General features: G+C 39.4%; 2 protein-coding genes across 19 annotated transcripts in view; one reads left to right on the top strand and one right to left on the bottom strand.

The window, feature by feature from the left end:
- Window positions 1–19,363, bottom strand: part of FBXL13 (F-box and leucine rich repeat protein 13) — a 262,519-nt gene that overhangs the window by 133,413 nt on the left and 109,743 nt on the right. For all 17 annotated transcript variants that reach the window (XR_004268363.1, XM_032276371.1, XM_032276367.1 and 14 more), the window contains one exon: window positions 10,810–10,939. Coding sequence is in view for 16 of the 17 variants with exons in the window: in XM_032276371.1 (XP_032132262.1) it covers window positions 10,810–10,939 (130 nt within the window). In the remaining variant the exon portion in view is untranslated. The remainder of the gene's footprint in view (window positions 1–10,809; window positions 10,940–19,363) is intronic.
- LRRC17 (leucine rich repeat containing 17) overlaps window positions 10,714–19,363 on the top strand; it is a 30,784-nt gene continuing 22,134 nt past the window's right edge. The window contains exon 1 of one of the 2 annotated variants that reach the window (XM_032276392.1): window positions 10,714–10,869. The gene's annotated coding sequence lies outside the window, so the exon portion shown is untranslated. The remainder of the gene's footprint in view (window positions 10,870–19,363) is intronic. The other variant, XM_032276391.1, reaches the window with a different exon arrangement.

The following is a 19,363-nucleotide window of genomic DNA, read 5'->3' as shown; positions in this document are numbered from 1 at the left end:
CATGCTTCGCGAAGTTCTCGTGTTGTGTTTTTCAGCTCCATCAATTCACTTATATTTCTCTCTATGTTGTCCATTCTCATTAGCATTTCATCAAATCTTTTTTCAAAGCCGAAACAGCCGCGCTGGCGACCCCTGGGGCTCCTCTGCCTGGGAATCTCCTGGTCTGTGGGCAATAAAAATCCGTCTGGAAATGTGGCATCCACTCACCCTCTGCACTTTCACTGGGAGCTGTAATCCTGAGCTGTTCCTAGTTGGCTATCTTTCCCCAAACCCCCCAATATTTGCTTTATATATCTGGGTGCTCCAGTATTGGGTACATATATTTTTTAAATTGTTATATCTCCTGACTGAATTGGCCCCTTTATCATTACATAGTGATCTTCTTTGTCTCTTCTTATCATTTTGGTCTTTAAACCTATTTCATCTGATATAAATATAGTGACTCCCATTCTTTTTTGGTTTTCAATGGCATGGAATATCTTTGTCCATTCCTTTATTTTTAGTATATGCATGTCTTTATGGGTGAAATGTGTTTCTTGTAGGCAAGAGATCAATGTATCTTGTTTTTTCGTCCATTCAGTCAGTCTATATCTTCATTGGAGAGTTTAGTCCATTTACATTCAATATTATTATTGATAAGTAAGGACTTACTTCTGCTATTTTGTTGTTTTGTGGTCTTCTTTTTCTTCTTTCCTCCCTGTCTTCTTCAAGTGAAGGCAATTTTCTCTGGTGATATTATTTAATTTCTTGCTTTTTACTTTTTTCTGTGTCTACTGTATGATTTTTAGCTTGAGGTTACCGTAAGGCTTGCAAAAACTGGCCTATAAACTGATTGTTTTAACCTGATAACAGCTTAATGCTGTTTGCATAAACAAACAAATAAAAATTTAAAAACTAATAAAAATTGAGGCAGCACCAAGATGGCCAAGAGAAGGCAACACCAGAATGCAGCTCCCAGCAAATGAGACGCAGAGGGCTAGAGGACTTCATGATTCCAAACAAGGTGCCAGGTTTGTTTCGGTGGGACTGAGAGGGCTCTGAAAATAGCTCAGGGAAGGAGCCGTAGGGTAAGAGTTGCCCAGGGCGGCAAACCAAGACAGGGCAGGATGTGTCCCCACCTGGAACGTGCAGCCGACTCGGAGGGCAGGGGGGCTTCACCCCATCAGTGCTCCAATTCAGATCATGTGCTTACCTCATCCCTCCTGCAACCCATGGTCCATGAGAGCCCCGCCAGACTGAGGGGCGCCATGAGTTGTCGATGCAAATCTGAGCTGCGGCTCCCGCCAGGTGGGGTAAGTTGTCGCACAAACCTCAGTGGAAGTTTGGACTAACACCAGAGGGAGGGACCGTCCCACAGAGGGAGGCAGAGTATAAAGCAGGGAAACAGGCCATAAGGCCAGCAGGCCCCACCCCCAAATAACTCAAACTGAAGCCCTTGCTAGAGAGCTTGGCAGCAAATACACCAGTTTGACCCCAACCAAGCAGATCGAGCTCAGGCAAGGAGAGATGCTATTGGGAAGGTGGTCCCAATCTCACCTGCATACAAACTCCAGGGAAGGACCACCCACCCAGCAGCCTGACTGAATCCTAGAGAGCCCAGCAACACCCTCTACAGGCCAAAAAAGATATAGCTCCAACAGAGACTCCTCCTGAAATCATTAACATCAAAGATCAAAGGGAGATAAATCCACGAAGATGGGAAACAAAACAGCACAAAAAGGATGAAACCATCAAAGACCAGAACACCTCTTCTCCTCCCAGGGATCACAACTCCTCACCATCAAGGGAACAAAAAAAAAAGACAGAGAATGAATTTGATGAATTGACAGAAGCAGGCTTCAGACAGTGGGTAATAACAAACTTCTCTGAGTTAAAAGACCATGCTCTAACCCAATGCAAAGAAACTAAGAACCTTGAAAAAAGGTTAGATGAAATGCTAACTAGAATAACTAGCTTAGAGAAGAACATAAACGACTTGATGGATCTGAAAAACACAGCACGAGAACTTCGCGAGGCATACACAAGTTTCAACAGCTGAATCAATCGGGCAGAAGAAAGGATATCAGAGACAGATGATCAAATCAATGAAATAAAATGAGACAGCAAGATTAGAGAAAAAAGAGTGAAAAAAAAAATGAACAAAGCCTCCAAGAAATATGGGATTATGTGAAAAGACCTAATCTACACTTGATCGGTGTACCTGAATGTGACAGAGAGAAGGAATCCAAGTTGGAAAACACTGTTCAAGATATTATCCAAGAGAACTTCCCCACCCTAACAAAGCAGGCCAACATTCAAATCCATAAAATACAGAGAACACCACAAAGATATTCCTCAAGAAGAGCAACCACAAGGCACATAATTGCCAGATTCACCAGGGTTGAAATGAAGAAAAAAATCCAAAGGGCAGCCAGAGAGAAAGGTTGAGTCACCCACAAACGAAAGACCATCAGACTCACAGCGGATCTCTCGGCAGAAACCCTACAAGCTAGAAGGGAGTGGGGGCCAATATTCAACATCCTTAAAGAAAAGAACTTTCAACCCAGAATTTCATATCTGGCCAAACTAAGCTTCATAAGTGAAGGAGAAATAAAATCCTTTACAGACAAGCAATTGCTCAGAGAGTTCATCGCTACAAGGACCTGCCTCACAAGAGCTACTGAAGGAAGTACTAAACAGGGAAAAAAACAACCAGTACCAGCCACTGCAAAAATATACCAAATGGTAAAAAACAATGATGCAATGAAGAAACTGTGTCAGTAACTAACAGGCAAAACAACCAGCCAGTAACAAAATGGCAGGACCAAATTCAAACATAACAATATTAATGTTGAATGTAAATGGTCTAAATGCCCCCATCAAAAGACACAGACTGACAAACTGGATAAAAACTCAAGACCCATCAGTGTGCTGTATTCAGGAGACACATCTCACATGCAAAGACTCACATAGACTCAAAATAAAGGGATGGAAGAAGATCTACCAAGTAAATGTAGAGCAAAAAAAAAAAAGCAGGGGTAGCAATCCTAGTCTCTGATAAAAAGGGTTTTAAACCAACAAGATCAAAAGAGACAAAGAAAGACATTACATAATGGTAAAAGAATCAATGCATCAAGAAGAGCTAACGATCCTAAATTATATGCACCCAATGCAGGAGCACCCAGATACATAAAGCAAGTTCTTAATGACCTACAAAGAGACTTAGACTCCCACACAATAATAGTGGGAGACTTTAACACTCCATTGACAATATTGGACAGATCGATGAGATAGAAAGTCAACAAGGATATCCAGGACTTGAACACAGATCTGGACCAAGTGGACCTAATAGACATTTACAGGACACTCCACCCCAAATCCACAGAATACATATTCTTCTCAGCACCACATTGCACTTACTCTAAAATTGACCACACAATTGGAAGTAAATCACTCCTTAGCAAATGCAGAAGAATGGAAATAATAACAAACAGTCTCTCAGACCACAGTGCAATCAAATTAGAACTCAGGATTAAGAAGAACCCTCAAAACTGCACAATCACATGGAAACTGAACAACTTGCTCCCAAATGACGAATGGATAAACAATGAAATGAAAGCAGAAATAAAAATGTTCTTTGAAACCAATGAGAATGAAGACACAACATACCAGATCCTTTGGGACACATTTAAAGCAGTATCTAGAGGGAAATATATAGCAATAAATGCCCACATGAGAAATAAAGAAAGATCTAAAATCGACACCCTATCGTCAAAATTGAAAGAGCTAGAGCAGCAAGATCAAAAAAACTCAAAACCTAGCAGAAGACAAGAAATAACTAAGATCAGAGCAGAACTCAGGGAGATAAAGACAGACTGCTAGCTAGACTAATAAAAGGGAAAAGAGGAGAATGGAATAGATGCAATAAAAAAACAATAAAGGGGAGATCACCAACAATTCCTCGGAAATATAAACAACAAACTAGACCCCTTCCTTACACCTTAGACAAAAATGAAATCCAGATGGATTCAAGATTTAAAGACAATAACAACATAAAAACCCTAGAATAAAACCTAGGCAAAACTATTCAGGACACAGGCACCGGCAAGGACTTCAAGACTAAAATACCAAAAGCAATGACAACAAAAGCCAAAATAGACAACTGGGATCTAATTAAACTTAAGAGTTTCTGCACAGCAAAAGAAACAATCATTAGAGTAAACTGACAACCAACAGAATGGGAAAAAATTTTTGCAATCTACCCACCTGACAAAGAGCTAATATGCAGAATCTACAAAGAACTAAAGCAGATTTACAAGAAAAAAACAAACTCATCCAAAAGTGGGTGAAGGATATGAACAGACACTTTTCAAAAGAAGACAAATATGCGGCCAACAAAAATATGAAAAAATGCTCATCATCATTGGTCATTAGAGAAATGCAAATCAAAACCACACTGAGATACCATCTTATGCCAGTCAGACTGGCGATCATTAAAAAATCTGGAGACAACAGATGCTGGAGAGGATGTGGAGAAAATGGAACACTTTTACACTGTTGGTGGGAGTGTAAATTAGTTCAAACATTATGGAAGAGAGTGTGGCGATTCCTCAAGGATCTAGAAATAGAAATTCCATTTGACCCAGCAATCTCATTACTGGGTATATACCCAAAGGATTATAAATCATTCTATTATAAAGACATGCATGCCTATGTTCATTGTGGCACTGTTTACGATTGCAAAGACCTGGAACCAACCCAAATGCCCAACAATGATAAACTGGACAAAGAAAATGTGGCACATATACACCATGGAATACTACGGAGTCATAAAACATGATGAGCTCATATCCTTTGCAGAGACATGGATGAATCTAGAAACCATCATTCTCAGCAAACTGACACAAGAACAGAAAACCAAACACCGCATGTTTTCACTCATAGGCAGGTGATGAACAATAAGAACCCTTGGGCAGAGAGAAGGGAACAACACTCACAGGACTAGGTGGGGGGATGAAGGGGAGGGGAAAGACAGCGAGGGGGGCGAGGAGGATGGGGAGGGATAACACCAGGAGAAATGCCTGATGCAGGCCACAGGGGAGGAGAGGATGGAGACAGCAAATCACCATGGCATCTATGTACCTATGCAACAATTCTGCAGGAAGCAGGATGTGCACATGTACCCCAGAGCCCAAATGCAATAATTAAAAAAAAAAAACTAATAAAAATTCTATGTGCATTAGTCCATTTTCATGCTGCTGATAAAAAAATACCTGAGAATGGGAAGAAAAAGAGGTTTAATTGGACTTACAGTTCCACATGGCTGCAGAGACCTCAAAATCATAGCAGGAGTCAAAAGGTACTTACTACATGGTGGTGGCAAGAAAAAAATGAGAAAGATGCAAAAGCAGAAGCCTCTGATAAAACCATCAGACCTTGTTAGACTTATTCACTATCATGAGAACAGCATAGGAAAGACCTGTCCCCATGATTCAATTACCTCCCACAACACATGAGAATTCAAGATGAGATTTGGGCAGAGACACAGCCAAACCATATCACAATGCTTTAACATTGTCCCCCTGCCCCGCTTTTTAACTTTTTGAGGTTTCTATTTATATCTCATTGTACTGATTACGTCTTGAAAAGATGTTGTAGTTATTTTTAATTGGTTCATCATTTAGTCTTCCTGCTTAGGATAAGAGTAGTTTACACACCACAATTATGGTGTTGTAATATTCTGTGTTTTTCTGTATACTTACTATTACTGGTGAGTCTTGTACCTTCAGGTGATTATTTATTGCTTGTTAATGTCCTTTTCTTTCTGATTGAAGTACTTCCTTTAGCATTTCTTGTAGGACAGGCCTACTGTTGATGAAGTCTCTCAGCTTTTGTCTGGGAAAGTCTTTATTTCTCCTTCATGTTTGAAGGGTATTTTCACAAGATCTACTATTTGAGGGTAAAAGTTTTTTTTCCTTCAGCATTTTAAATATGTCATGCCACTCTCTTCTGGCATGTAAGGTTTACACTGAAGAGTTGCTGCCAAACATATTGGAGCTCCATTGTATGTTATTTGTTTCTTTTCTCTTGCTGCTTTTAGGATCCTTTCTTTTTCCTTGACCTTTGAGAACTTGATTATTAAATGCCTTGAAGTCGTCTACTTCGGGTTAGATCTTCTTGATGTTCTATAACCTTCTTGTACTTGGATATTGATATCATTCTCTAGGTTTCTGGAGGTTCTGTGTTATTATCCCTTTGGTTTTTGTTAGTTTTTGACATGGAGTCTCACTCTGTTGCCCAGGCTGGTGTGCAGTGGCACAGCCTTGGCTTAAAGTAACCTCTACCTCCTTGGTTCAAGCAATTCTCCTGCATCAGCCTCCCAAATTATCTCGGGTTACAGGCACCCACCACCACATCTGGCTAATTTTTATATTTTTAGTAGAGACAGGGTTTCACCATGTTGGCCAGGCTGTGTTATTTTCCCTTTGAATAAACTTTCTACTTCCATCTCTACCTCCCCCTTAAAGTCAATAACTCTTAGACTTACCCTTTTGAAGCTATTTAGATCCCATAGGTGTGCTTCATTGTTTTTTATTCTTTTTTCTTTTGTCTCCTCTGACTTCATAGTTCCAAATAGTCTGTCTTTTTTTTTCTTTCGTCTTTTTACCCAAGAGGTAAAGGAAAATAGTCTGTCTTTAAGCTCACTAATTCTTCTGTTTGATCAATTCTGCTATTAAAGGACTCTTATGCATTCTTCCATATTCCAATTGCATTTTTTAGCACCAGAATTTCTGCTTTTTAATTATTTCAATCTCTTTGTTAAATTTATCTAATAGTATTCTGAATTTCTTCTCTGTGTTATCTTGAATTCATTTGCATTTCCTCAACATAGCTATTTTGAATTCTCTGTCTGAAAGATTACATATCTGTTTCTCCAGGATTGCCCTGATACCTTATTTAGTTAATTTGGTGAGGTCATGTTTTCCTAGATGGTATTAACGCTAGTATTCTTCAGTGTTTGGGCACTGAAGAGTTAGGTATTTAGTGTAGTCTTCACTGTCTGGGCTTATTTGTAGCCATCCTTCTTGGAAAGGCTTTCCAGATATTTGTAAGAACTTGAGTGGTGTGATCCAAGCTGTATCTGCTTTAGGGGGCACCCCAAGCCCAGTAATGCTGTGGTTCTTGTACACTTGTCCAGGTACCACCTTGATGGTCTTGGACAAGATCTGGAACAATTCTCTTGATTACCAGACAGAGACTCTTGTTCTCTTCCCTTACTGTCTCCCAAACAAAGTCTCTCTGTTTTGAGCCACCCAAAGTTTGTGGTAGAGTGACACAAGCACCCCTATGGCTTCCACCACTGTGACTGCATTGGGTCAGACATGAAGCTATAACAGCACTGGGTCTTGCCAAGGCCTGCTATAACCACTTCCTGGCTACTGCCATTGTTTCCTCAAGGCCCTAGGGCTCTACAATCAGCAGGTGGCAAGGCCAGCCAGGCTTGTATCCTTCTCTTCAGGGTGGTGAGGTCCCCCAGGCCCCAGGTGAGTCCTTAGTGCCCTCTGGGAATCAGGGATTAGAGTCAAAAACTTTAGAAGTCTACTTGGTGTTCTATTGCACTGCAGCTGAGCTGGCATTCAAACTACAGGATCCAGTCCTTCCCACTCTTCCTTCCCTTTCCAAAGGCAGAGAAGCCTTATCCTGTAGCCACCGCCACCCCAGGCCATGAAGAGTATTGCCAAACTACCAATGACATTCTCTTAAGGACCAAGGGCTCTTAAGTCAGCTTATGGTGAATGCTGCCTCGCCTGGTACTCATCCTTCAGGGCAGTGGGCTCCCCTCTGGGCCAGGGCAGGTCCAGAACTGCCAATACAAGAGTCAAGTTCTAGAATTGGAGACACCAAGAGTCTCCCTTGGTGCTCTAACCTGCTGTGACCATGCTGGTATCTAAGGTTCAAGGCAATGTCCCCATTGCTTTTCCCTTTCAAGCAAAAGGAGTTTTCCCCCATAGCTACCCCAGCTGGTAATATGCTGAGTCTCACCTGAAACCTGCAAGTCACACAGGCTCACCCAAGGCCCTCAATGTAGTAGCTAGGTATTGCTGCTGATTATTTAGAGCCCAAGGGCTCTTCAGTTAGCAGGTGATGAATGTTGCCAGGACTGGGTATTTTCCTTCAAGGCAGCAGGTTCCCTTCTGGCCCAGGGTGTGTCTAGAAATGTCACTTGGGAGCTAGAACCTGGAATGAGGGCCTCATGACTCTGACTGTTGCTCTGTCCTGCCAAGGCTGAGATGGTATCCAAGATGCAAGACAAAGTCCTCCCCACTCTTCACTCTCCTCAAGGGAAAGGAAGGGGTCTCCTTTGAAGCAATGAGCTGTGTGGCTTCAGGTTCTTTGCAGGGTCGGGGTCAGGGGATGATGCCAGTATTCCCTTGGCTGCCCCAGCTGGTGTCTCAGTGTGTCATGTGCCCCTCAGTCCACTGTCTCTGGGCCTAGTTGAGCACTAGGATTTGCCTAAGAGTTACAGTCCTTATGGCCTAGACTGCCTTTCAAGCTTACCTGGAGGCACAGCGTACTATAGCCCTCGGTGGCAAGATGTATAGGAACTCAAGTTCTGACTACTGGGATTAGCAATTCTCCTGTGTCTAGGGCTGGGTTAAATGCTCCCTCTGTGGGTGGGGATCAGCTGAGTTTGGTTCAGTTTTCCTCACTGACCCAACAGGACAGCACTAAGTTCAATGCCTCACAATTGCTGTGTTTTCCCTCCCCCAGTGCCCGGAGAGGCTCTCTGCACCATGATGGAGGGGTGGCATTGCCAATTCAGGACTGTTGTTTCTAGCTCTTCAGTGACTCAGCCACATGAAGTTAAATCTAGGTATGATGAGTGCTCATCTGATTTTTGGTTCCTATGAAGGTGTTTTTTCTATGTAGATAGTTGTTAACTTGGTGTTATTGGGTGGGGGACAATGGGTGGAGCCTTCTGTTCCACCATCTTGCTCCGTCTCCTCCAGTTATCTGTGTTTTGCACACATATCTGCTTAGTAAGTCATAGATTTGAAGCTTCTGATTTAAACTTAAATGTGTCTGAGAATATTTATCCTTAGGACACTTATGTGTGCATTTGTATGTTATTGCTATAATAACTGCCTCATGGTGATTGAAAAACGTAAAACAAGGAGGGGTTAAGCACAGGGGTGAGTTAGAAAAGTACTGAAGGATTTATAGTTAGTAGGGAGGCTTATCAGTGGGATATGTCAAGCACATTAAGTTGTTCCTGAGTTTGCAAATATTTTTCTCTGTGATTAGGCCATCTGTGTTTGCTAATTGGGGCCCATCAAAGTTAGGCTTCTACCCTCCCACAGGAACTGGGAGTTGGGGGTGCTATCTTTGATGATTATATATCAAAGGGATAGCTCCCAGGTCCTTGAGGAAGACATTCCTGAGTTGTAAAACCGTCAAGAAGCTTTTTATAAAAACACCTCTCAAAGGAGGCAGAGGAAGAACTTACAATTCCAAGTTTTCTGAAACAAATGCTCTAAGAAACAAGAAAACAAGTAGTCAGGGCCTACAGTTAGTAAGAAGCCCATCTAAAGTTCAGTCATGCTGAGGAGAACGTCAATGCCATCTCAGTCATAAAGTTATGGTAAATGTTGATGTTTAAAAAGCTATACATCAGTAGGTCAGTTTTAAACAAATATTAATGTTAGATGTTTACAGCCCTAACTTAGAATCCCCCTCTCCTTGCCCCAACTTCCTCCCAATTACCCAGTGCATCAGGATACCATGGGATGTCAGTGGTGGTGACTAGGTAAGAATTCTATCCTTTCAAGAACCTGAAGGAGAAACCTGTGCTGCCCCTATATATTCCACTCTCCCAGGGGACTCTGCCTGCCCCAGTGTCTACCAACGGATGCTTAATACTGTACTAGTGCCATGTGCTTTCACCAGCTGTGCAACCTTGGGCAACTTATTCAACCACTCTGAGCCTTGGTCTCTTCATTTGTAAACAAGCATAGTAAATACATACCACACAGCATTGTATTAGGAGTAAGTCTGATCTGTGTATAGCACTCAACACAATGCTTGGCATACAGTAATGACTCCAGAAATAATAACTATCAATAATAACTAACTTATTTCAGCCAGAAAGTAAGTTAAAAGTATTATGGCTTAAATCTACTGAAATTAAAGCAGAAGAAATGATCAATGAGGCAGCAACTACTTCCAAAGTGCCATGTCCTATCCTCTGCAACTTTACCCAATTTTCTGCCCAACTTTCCAAGTCCTGTTCCCTCAACCTTAAAATATTTTCCCATGCAGATCTCAAATCTTCATGTTATTTAGCCCAAGGGTGTAATGCAATTTTTAAAATTACAATGTTTTGTTTTATTTTCTTTTCCTCTTTATCACTTGTAGCATTTTACCCCCTCAAAAAAACCCATGTGGGAGTTAATTGACTTTTCAGGAATCCTGTGCAAAATTCTAACCTAAAACGTTCTCCTTTGTTTGTGTCTTGGTAGCAACTCTAGACTTTTCAGGATTTGGACTCTGCTTTAGAATTGTGCTTAGATTGTCTCCACAAAAGTGGTCCGTTTCCTCATCCAATGAGCTCTGCCTGCTTGTCTGTGTGACACTCCAGTGGAAGGAAGCCAAGAGCCTATAGTAGCGATCCTGGGGAATATTTCAGCAGCTGGGGCCATGTAATTTAAAACCTCTGAAAAGTGTGCTGCAGTCCGTGCACAGCATTAGTATAACGCGAGGGCTGAATGCAGCCCGTTCTCCGGAGAACTTCCTCACTCCCTGCAGCAAAGAGAAGACTGAAAGACAAACCTGGGTGCAGCCGGAGAGGTCCAGATAGATGAGCTTGTGGCATCCATTCCCCAAGTTCAGGTACTGTAAGCCTTTGTCTGTGAACCTTCTGCAATAAGCCAAACTAAGATTCTGTAAGTTGTGGAAGTGCCTGAAAAGACAAGGCAAGAAAGGGAGGAAGGAAAGTATTATACTTCAGTTGTTCTCTCAAATCTTGCTTAAGCCACTATGACAAAGAAAAGTAAAACTGTAAATCCAACTCTTCTTGCAGATGTTCAACAGTTTAACTTTACTGTTAACTCTCTACCTATTAAAGGATACTACAGTGTTATATAAGGTAACACATAATTATAATACATTTCAAGTGAAGTATTAATAATTCAATAATACTTGCCTAGAATTTTAAGAAAGTTGACTGGGATAAAGCTTTTTTAGTGTGTGTGAGGTGGGGGAGGCAATTACATTATTTGGAAGTGAAACCAAATTTGCAGAGTTTATTGTTACTTTTAGGTTTTATCTCTGGAGCACCAAAATAATGTGCAAAATATCTAGAAGGGCAAATCCTTTATAAACTTTTAAATGGAGATTAACTGTTACAGGAGAGTGAGGATTTGGGGCAGAAGGCAAAATTAAACATAACTAGGCTCTTAAAAGAGATCTGATAAATAAATGAGTTGAAAAAATAGGTTTAAATATGCATTATTTTATAAGTAACAGTTTCATTATTATAGTTAATGAAAGACTAATTGATATGCAGAGTTTAACATGAATTAAGAAGACCAGTTTGCAAATAAGTGGGCAACACATGAGAAGAATTAAAAGCAACATCAGAGACTATAAATCTCACTGGAGTTGAAACAGATTAAATATGGTATTACCACAATGACCAAAATGAGAGCTTCCAGAAAAAAGGAGGGTAGTTAGGATGAGCCCATACTACCATACGAGGGCTTGAAGTTTGAGAACACTCTGTGGACACTTTTCCAAGCCCTCCAAAGCCTGGCACTTTTTTTGTTTTCTTTTTGGAGATGGAGTTTCCCTCTTGTTGCCCAGGCTGGAGCACAATGGCGCAATCTTAGCTCACTGCAACTTCTGCCCCCAAGGTTCAAGCGATTCTCCTGCCGCAGCCTCCCTGGTAGCTGGGGTTACAAGCATGCACCACCATACCCTGCTAATTTTTGTATATTTAACAGAGACGGGGTTTCGCCATGTTGGCCAGGCTGGTCTCGAACTCCTGACCTCAGGTGATCCACCCACCTCAGCCTCCGAAAGTGCTGGGATTACAGGCATTAGCCGCTGTGCCCGGAAAGCCTAGCACTTTTTAAGAGGCCAAGGACTCCCACCACTGCCTGCTTTTCTAACGGAATTAGCAATCATGCTCTTGATTTGTAATCTGCAACAGCTTAATAGCAAATTAGAAAGCAAAAAGAAAGAAAAGTGAAGAGAAAAATGCTTCTCTGCCTCACAAAATCACACAGGTGAATGATAAAGTCTATCTTCCCATAAATGGGAAATAAGATATACAAGCATTGACCATTAGTCAGATTTTGAAAACACATCTATATGATATAATTATTTGCATTCCATAGCAAAAATTACTTGATTCGGAATACACATCCTGATCTGGGAATGGCTATGTACGTGAGATTCAACAGAATGAGGGAGAAGGCTTCGGATTCATCAGCGACAAGGTGGGCAGGGCCTGAAAGGGAAAGCAGTGCTAATATCCCAAAGACACGCCCCCTCTCTTGGGGCTGTTGAGTGGACTGAGCTGTGCTAAAGTTTTGGAAATGTATTATCTTCCCCTCCCTGAGTGTACCCTGTGATTCAACTGAGTACAATTTTCTTGGGGTGGGGGGAGGCATGCCAGGCTGTCATTTCTAACAATCTATGTGAGCTCAATAATAAAGAGATAGTGAGGTAGGCAGCATGACACGATGCAAAATACAAAAGGTTTTGGAATCTGACCAAACCCCAGTCCTGACACTTACTGCAACCTCCCTAACCTTTCAGAGCTTGTTTTCTCATTTGTTAAGTGTAGATTAAAATATTATCTTTTTTTAACGCTGATCAACTGTGGGGTCTCCAGCTTTCCTGAACCTCTCAAGTTTTCTCATCTGTAACATGGATGTAATCTGATCTGCTTATTCCCTTTAAAGGTGTGACAATTAAATGAGAACGTAGAAGTCATAGAATTATCTTGAGAGTAATTATAACAATTAAAATCAGCAGGGACATAGTAGAAGATTTAAAACAATATGTAATATTATTGCTACTACTATGTAAAATGACAACAACACATTATTTTTATGGAGTTTGTATTATTCTTCCATTTAATGAAATGGATACTTATCTCCAAGAGTGGTGCATACAATAATTCCAAGAGTTTGAGGATTTCACATTGAGTCTATACCCTGATCTATACCTGTTACTCAATTTCTTTAAATCCATGTGATCAGTTAACAAATGTTAAAAATGAAAATTGAGCTAGGTGCTCTTAACTTTGTTTTAATGTCACAGACACCTTTGGCTTTTGGCAGTCTGCTGAGGTCTATGGACTCTTTCTCAGCATATTTTTAAATGCATAAAATAAAATATATAAGATTACAAAAACAGCCAATTATATTGAAATATATAATTATCAAAATATTTTTTAAAAGAACAAATGAGTGGAATTGTAATATATGTGCCTCTTTATTAAAATATTAAATACAATCTAGTGGCAGTCCTAATAACTGCTGTGATTGTGAAGTATCAGTGATATTTTGGAATACTTATAACAACTAAAATGTAGCAAGAATATATTTGTGATTTATATGGGTGAAAATGTCCCAGAGACTGCTATTAATTCTCTAGTCTTAACCTGCATTTCAGTTACAGCTAAATGAAAATAAAGATGAGTTTTTAAAATCCCGCATTAAAATTCATGGAGCTCCTGGACTCTATCCCTGATCCTCTTGGGGGAATCCACTGCTCCTCAGCTAAGAACCTCTGGTTTAGATAAAAGAGGTTGTTCATTAGACTAAGTGACTCCTGGATTGAAAGTCTCTGGATGGCTCTTTTCACAGTGGAACGTCATGGGAACCATCAGTTTGAAAGCAAAGTTCGGGAATCTTGAGTGGCCCTGTAGGTCTTTCTAGGGATTTACGGTTCTGCAGACTTAAAGCTGCTGGGAATGGGAAAAGTGTCAGTTGACAGTGAAATCACAGGTGGCAAATTTTGTGCAATACTCATACTCTTTATTCTGAATTTTGGCAAAGATGCGTGTCCCTTATGTGACTAAAATCTGATTCATCATTTTCCAAGCCCAGAGAACACTTAGTAATTCTAATTCTGCTTTAAGGCAGTGTTTACAGCTTGTTTTTATCTTTTTCTAATTATTTGATAACTGTTTCTTATTGGGGGGGTGTGAGTTTTCTCTTTGTGATTTATTTATTTTTCTGCTACTGCTATAATCTTTAAGAAATTACAATTCTTACAGAAACTACAAAGATTATTTTTTCTCCTTTCTTTTGGCTTTTCTCTATCAAAGAATAGAAGTCATTTGTGTTAAATCTCTAACACCTGAAAGACTTGCTACTAGAATGAACAGAAGATTATGTATTTAAATAAAAATTTCTCTGAAAAAGTAACCAAGACAAAGCCTAGTCTGTAAAAGAGGGAATTTGCACGTGGATCCTCTTGAGTTGAGTGTTGGGCTCTTTGGTTTCACAGAGGTATTTCAAGTAATCAAATTCTGAAGAAAACCTAAATGGAGTGATCTGGCCTTCTATTTATAGGGTAGACCTTGAAGTTGTCCAGTCAAGGCAACCTGTCTGCCCCACTTTGATGGGCACTGGTAAGACTATAGATCATGATAGTCCCTGACAATAAGAAATTTCCAAGCCAATTGAAATGTCAATTCATCTATGTAAAAAACAATTGGATACTACTCCACTACAACATTTAAGAATCAATTAAAGAGCAAAATTCATAATGGCTTTACTCAGCACCGTATGCCCAGAAGGCTTTGCACAAACTAGTCGATCAATACATGGTGAACAAGTGAATGAATGCTGTTATTAGAATTCAAGAAAATGAAAAATCCCTGTGGACTTCTGGTAGATGGTGAGACTTAAGGTGTGAAGCCTGTGGATTAGCCTTGAGAAGGAGAAAGGCATTCCAACTATAGAGAATGTGAAGCATGTAGCAATCAGATGACTGGAGTCAAGGGTTTCTCTTGGGAAACCTAGGCAGAGAAGTTTGATTGCATAATGTTAACAGAGAGTAAGGGAAGAATCTAGATCTTAAGTGTGTCAAAGACTTGATAAGAAGGTTGTTCCAGGATGACACTTCTTGTTCCAGGATGAGACAGAGCAGACTGAAGGGAGGAAAGACCAGAGGCAGCACCACCAAGATACTGTGCCAGATGAGGTTCTGAGAGTACCACCTAGGCTGTGGCAAGAGGAATAAACAGAAAGTGTTTCATTCTGAAAACATTTAGAGGCAACAAATTTCCTGGAATGGGCATGAGCTTTGGGCAGCCCTCATTTTCAACTTTAGAAAACTGAGCAGCCGGGCCCGGTGGCTCATGCCTGTAATCCCAGCACTTTGGGAGGCTGAGGCGGGTGGATCACAAGGTCAGGAGATTGAGACCATCCTGGCCAAAATGGTGAAACCCTGTCTCTACTAAAAATACAAAAATTACTGGGCATGGTGGCACATGCCTGTAATCCCAGCTACTTGGGAGGCTGAAGCAGGAGAATCGATTGAACCAGGGAGTCAGAGGTTGCAGTGAGCCGAGATTGCGCCACTGCACTCCAGCCTGGCGATGGAATTGCAAGGCTCTGTCTCAAAAAAAAAAAACAAAAAAACAAACAAACAACAACAAAAAAAACTGAGCAAGTCCCCAAAGAAGTGAGAAAAAATATTCAAATAAAAAGTTGGCAAATCACTGTTGCCAAGGACAAACAAATTACATTTTTCTTTTGGCAAGTACTTTTTTTGGAAAGAAATCTTAAAGGCAATGAAGAGAGAATGACAGCAGCAACAACCAACATTTCTGGTTATTTACAGTTTCAAGAACATTTTTGCATATCCAAGCATATTTGAAAGAATGGAAAACAGCAAAAACAGAATCATTATGAAATGCATTTTTATCATAGATTAGTATACTTTTTTATATGACAAAATACATCAGTATCAAGCAGTATCTATTCTGAATATTCTCTCAAAGGCAAGAACTAGAAGGGAAAACCAAACAAAATTCTTATTTTGGGTCCTGCTTTTCTATCTATTGCCTACTAAAGGTATAACTTCATTTGTAAAATAAATGTCCCTAAAAAGATATGCATAGCTGTCATATTACCTTCAATTTCTAAGGGGAAAAAAACTGTTTCAATGTATGATTGAAAATAAGTGTGTTTTAAGTTAAAAATAATTTGTAATGTGATATAAACTACTCTCTGGATCAGGCAGAGTGGATCATGCCTATAACCCCTGCACTTTGGGAACCTGAGGCAAGAGGATAGCTTGAGACCATGAGTCTGAGATCAGCCTGGGAAACATCATGAGACCATGCCTCTAAAAAAATTTTTTTTAATTTAGCTGGACATGCCCAGAAGTTTGAGGCTGCAGAGAGCTATCATCACACTATACTCTAGCCTGGATGTAAGGGCAAGGCCCTGTCTATAATCAAAACAAAACAAAACAAAACAAATGGCTCCCAAATCATCTACTTTGTAAGTTCAGATTTTCACCTATGATTTATGGATTTTGTAATACTCCTTTTCTATGTTTATGTGCATAGATACATGCACATATATTCATACATATATATACATACACATATATACACAGTTATATATCATAGTACAGAATGCCTCAAGAAAGTACTGAGTGGCATTCAATATTACAGGACTGGAAGACCTTAAGGAATTTCTGAAAGGGTGTTAGAGAAACCTCAGGGACCTCCCACAGTGGTCACTGGAGCCAGATTGCACCAGCTCAAGGGAGTTGATTGTTAGCATCTCTTCCCAACTCCACATTCAGTGACATTGTGTTGGTAGCTTAAAATTGGCCACAGTGGAATTATTTACACTGCAGAAATCAGTAAGCACTAGGAATTGGTGCTTCTCCTCATCCTTGCCACCAGCCAGTTGTTAAGCATTTACCAGAATACTGCTGTTCCTAAAATATATTTCAAGAACTACTGATAAAGAGATGGAAGTATGCTAATGGAAAGGCATACAGAGATAAAAATGATGAAAGAAACATCTTTGAAGGACAGGAATAAAATCAGCTTTAAAAATAAAAGGATATTCTTATGATAAACTCTCAACAAATGGATAGAAGCATTATGAAGAAAAATGCCTTCCCCAGCTGAGAAAAAAATATGATTTAGTGTTCAAAAGGTTTAATGTGTTCCAGGAAAAATTAATTGAAGGAACACAATTAAGCTTGGAAATGTCTTTAATTTCTCACAGAAAAGGAAAGTCTTGCAAGCATTTTAGCAGGAAAAAATAGGTTACCAACAAAGGAACAAAAAAATCATGCTAGCTTCAGACTTTCTATAACCTGAAATATCAAAGTTTATGGGCCAATATTTAAAACATTGGGGTTTTAAAGATAAAATACAGAACATGATTCAAGAACTATACATAAAGATAAGTTTTTGTTTATCCTGCAAAATAATATTAATTTTCAGAGATCAATGGCTAAAACTCTCTCAAGCATCTTTACTGAAAAAAGATTTTTAAAATTAAATTTCTAGTTATCATCAGATGAATCAAAGTCAAGGCTAAAGAATAAGTAAGTTATAAGAAAAAAGACCATCAATGAATGGCCTAGAGTTAAGACTACATACTCATTATAAATATGATTACAATATTGCGTGTGAATACCAAAATTCAATATTAAAAAGAAAGTTAAATGATTAGCAAAAACTATAATTAACGTGTTCATACAGGGGAGTAGGATCGAAGGGGCATCAAATTCAAGGGAGAAGTAGAGGGACAACTGAAATGTATTAGATCATTGTGTAACATAGGAGGACTCAAAAGTTGTTGTTTCATCTTGACTTTGGTAATTAGAGAAATGCCTGTCAAACTATGTTTTTAAAAACATGCCCATAGCTACTAATTAGAATATACAACAGAATATTTATGTATCTTTTGAATACCTATGTTTATTATACAAGGAAACATAGTTCATATAGCAGAAGTCAGAAACTCTTAAGTGCAGTAACATAAAAATCAAAATGTAAAACAAGATGATAAAAGTAAAACCATACACTTAAAAATTTTTTTTGAGATAGGGTCTCACTCTGTCAAAACACAATCACGACTCACTGCAGGATTGACCTCCCATGCTCAAGTGATCCTCCTGCCTCAGCCTCCTGAGTAGCTGGGACTACAGGTGCATGCTACTACACCCCACTAATTTTTGTATTTTTTTGTAGAGATGGGGTTTTACCATGTTGACCAGGCTGGTCTCAAACTCCTAGGCTCAAGCAGTCTGCCTCCCAAAATGCAGGGGCTACAGCAAGCCATCACACATGGCCCGTACACTCAATGTTGACAATAAATAGTGATCTTTTAAACTGCTCTCTTAAAAATGCAAAGAGAATTAATTTAAAAATAGAAGCTAGCTACGTGCTACACATAAAAGATAAATCTCAAATCCGACGTCACAAAGGTTAAAAATACAGAGAAATGTAGTTATTCCCGAAAAAGCACAAGCAAAAGAAAACAATGGTAACTATGTTGATAGCAGTTAAAAATGAATTCAGGCCAGACACGATGGCTCATGCCTGTAATCTCAGCACTTTAGGAGGCCAAGATGAGTGGATTACTTGAGGTCAGGAGTTGGAGACCAAGCCTGGCCAACATGATGAAACCGCGTCTCTACTAAAAACACAAATATTAGCTGGCCACGGTAGCGCACACCTGTAATCCTAGTTACTTGAGAGGCTGGGGCAGGAGAATCGCTTGATCCAGGGAGGTAGAGGTTGCAGTGAGCCGAGATTGCACCACTGCATTCTAGCCTGGGTGACAAAGCAAGACTGTGTCTCAAAAAATAAATAAATAAATATTACTGGTTCAAAGAAAAAGCAAATATAAAATAGTTGGTTTAGAAAATTGAAACAATACTTATCAAATTATATACTTTTCCCAAATTCTTCTTTAGAAGTCATTTCATGGCCCTATTTTTTTTTTTTTTTTTTTTTTTTACTTTTAAAAGGAGAGAAATCAAATCATGCAAATAAAAATATATAAATTAACTCCTCGTTTAATTATTGGTATACTGATAAGTAACAACTGGCTTTCCAAAAAAAAAAAAGTATGCATATAAATGTATGTGCATTTACTATAAAATTTTATATTTTGTATTTACTATTTTATGGATATAAAGGACATGTAGCATACAACTTACAAATGATAAAACATACAATATTCTTTACTGTAAATTCCACGTAGCCAGTCAATTCTCACACCAAGTTTTCATTGACTTTTGCCAAAGAAACTCATAAATGTAGTTAGCCAATCAACAGTTGAACCTGAAGAATGATTACAGTTCCAATATGAACTATTTTATT

This window comes from Sapajus apella, unplaced genomic scaffold, assembly GCF_009761245.1.
Source record: "Sapajus apella isolate SASKATOON/1434 unplaced genomic scaffold, GSC_monkey_1.0 scaffold7, whole genome shotgun sequence".
Lineage (NCBI taxonomy): Eukaryota > Metazoa > Chordata > Mammalia > Primates > Cebidae > Sapajus > Sapajus apella.
The sequence above is the reverse complement of the archived record's forward strand: the minus strand, read 5'-3'. Positions and strand labels throughout refer to the sequence as shown.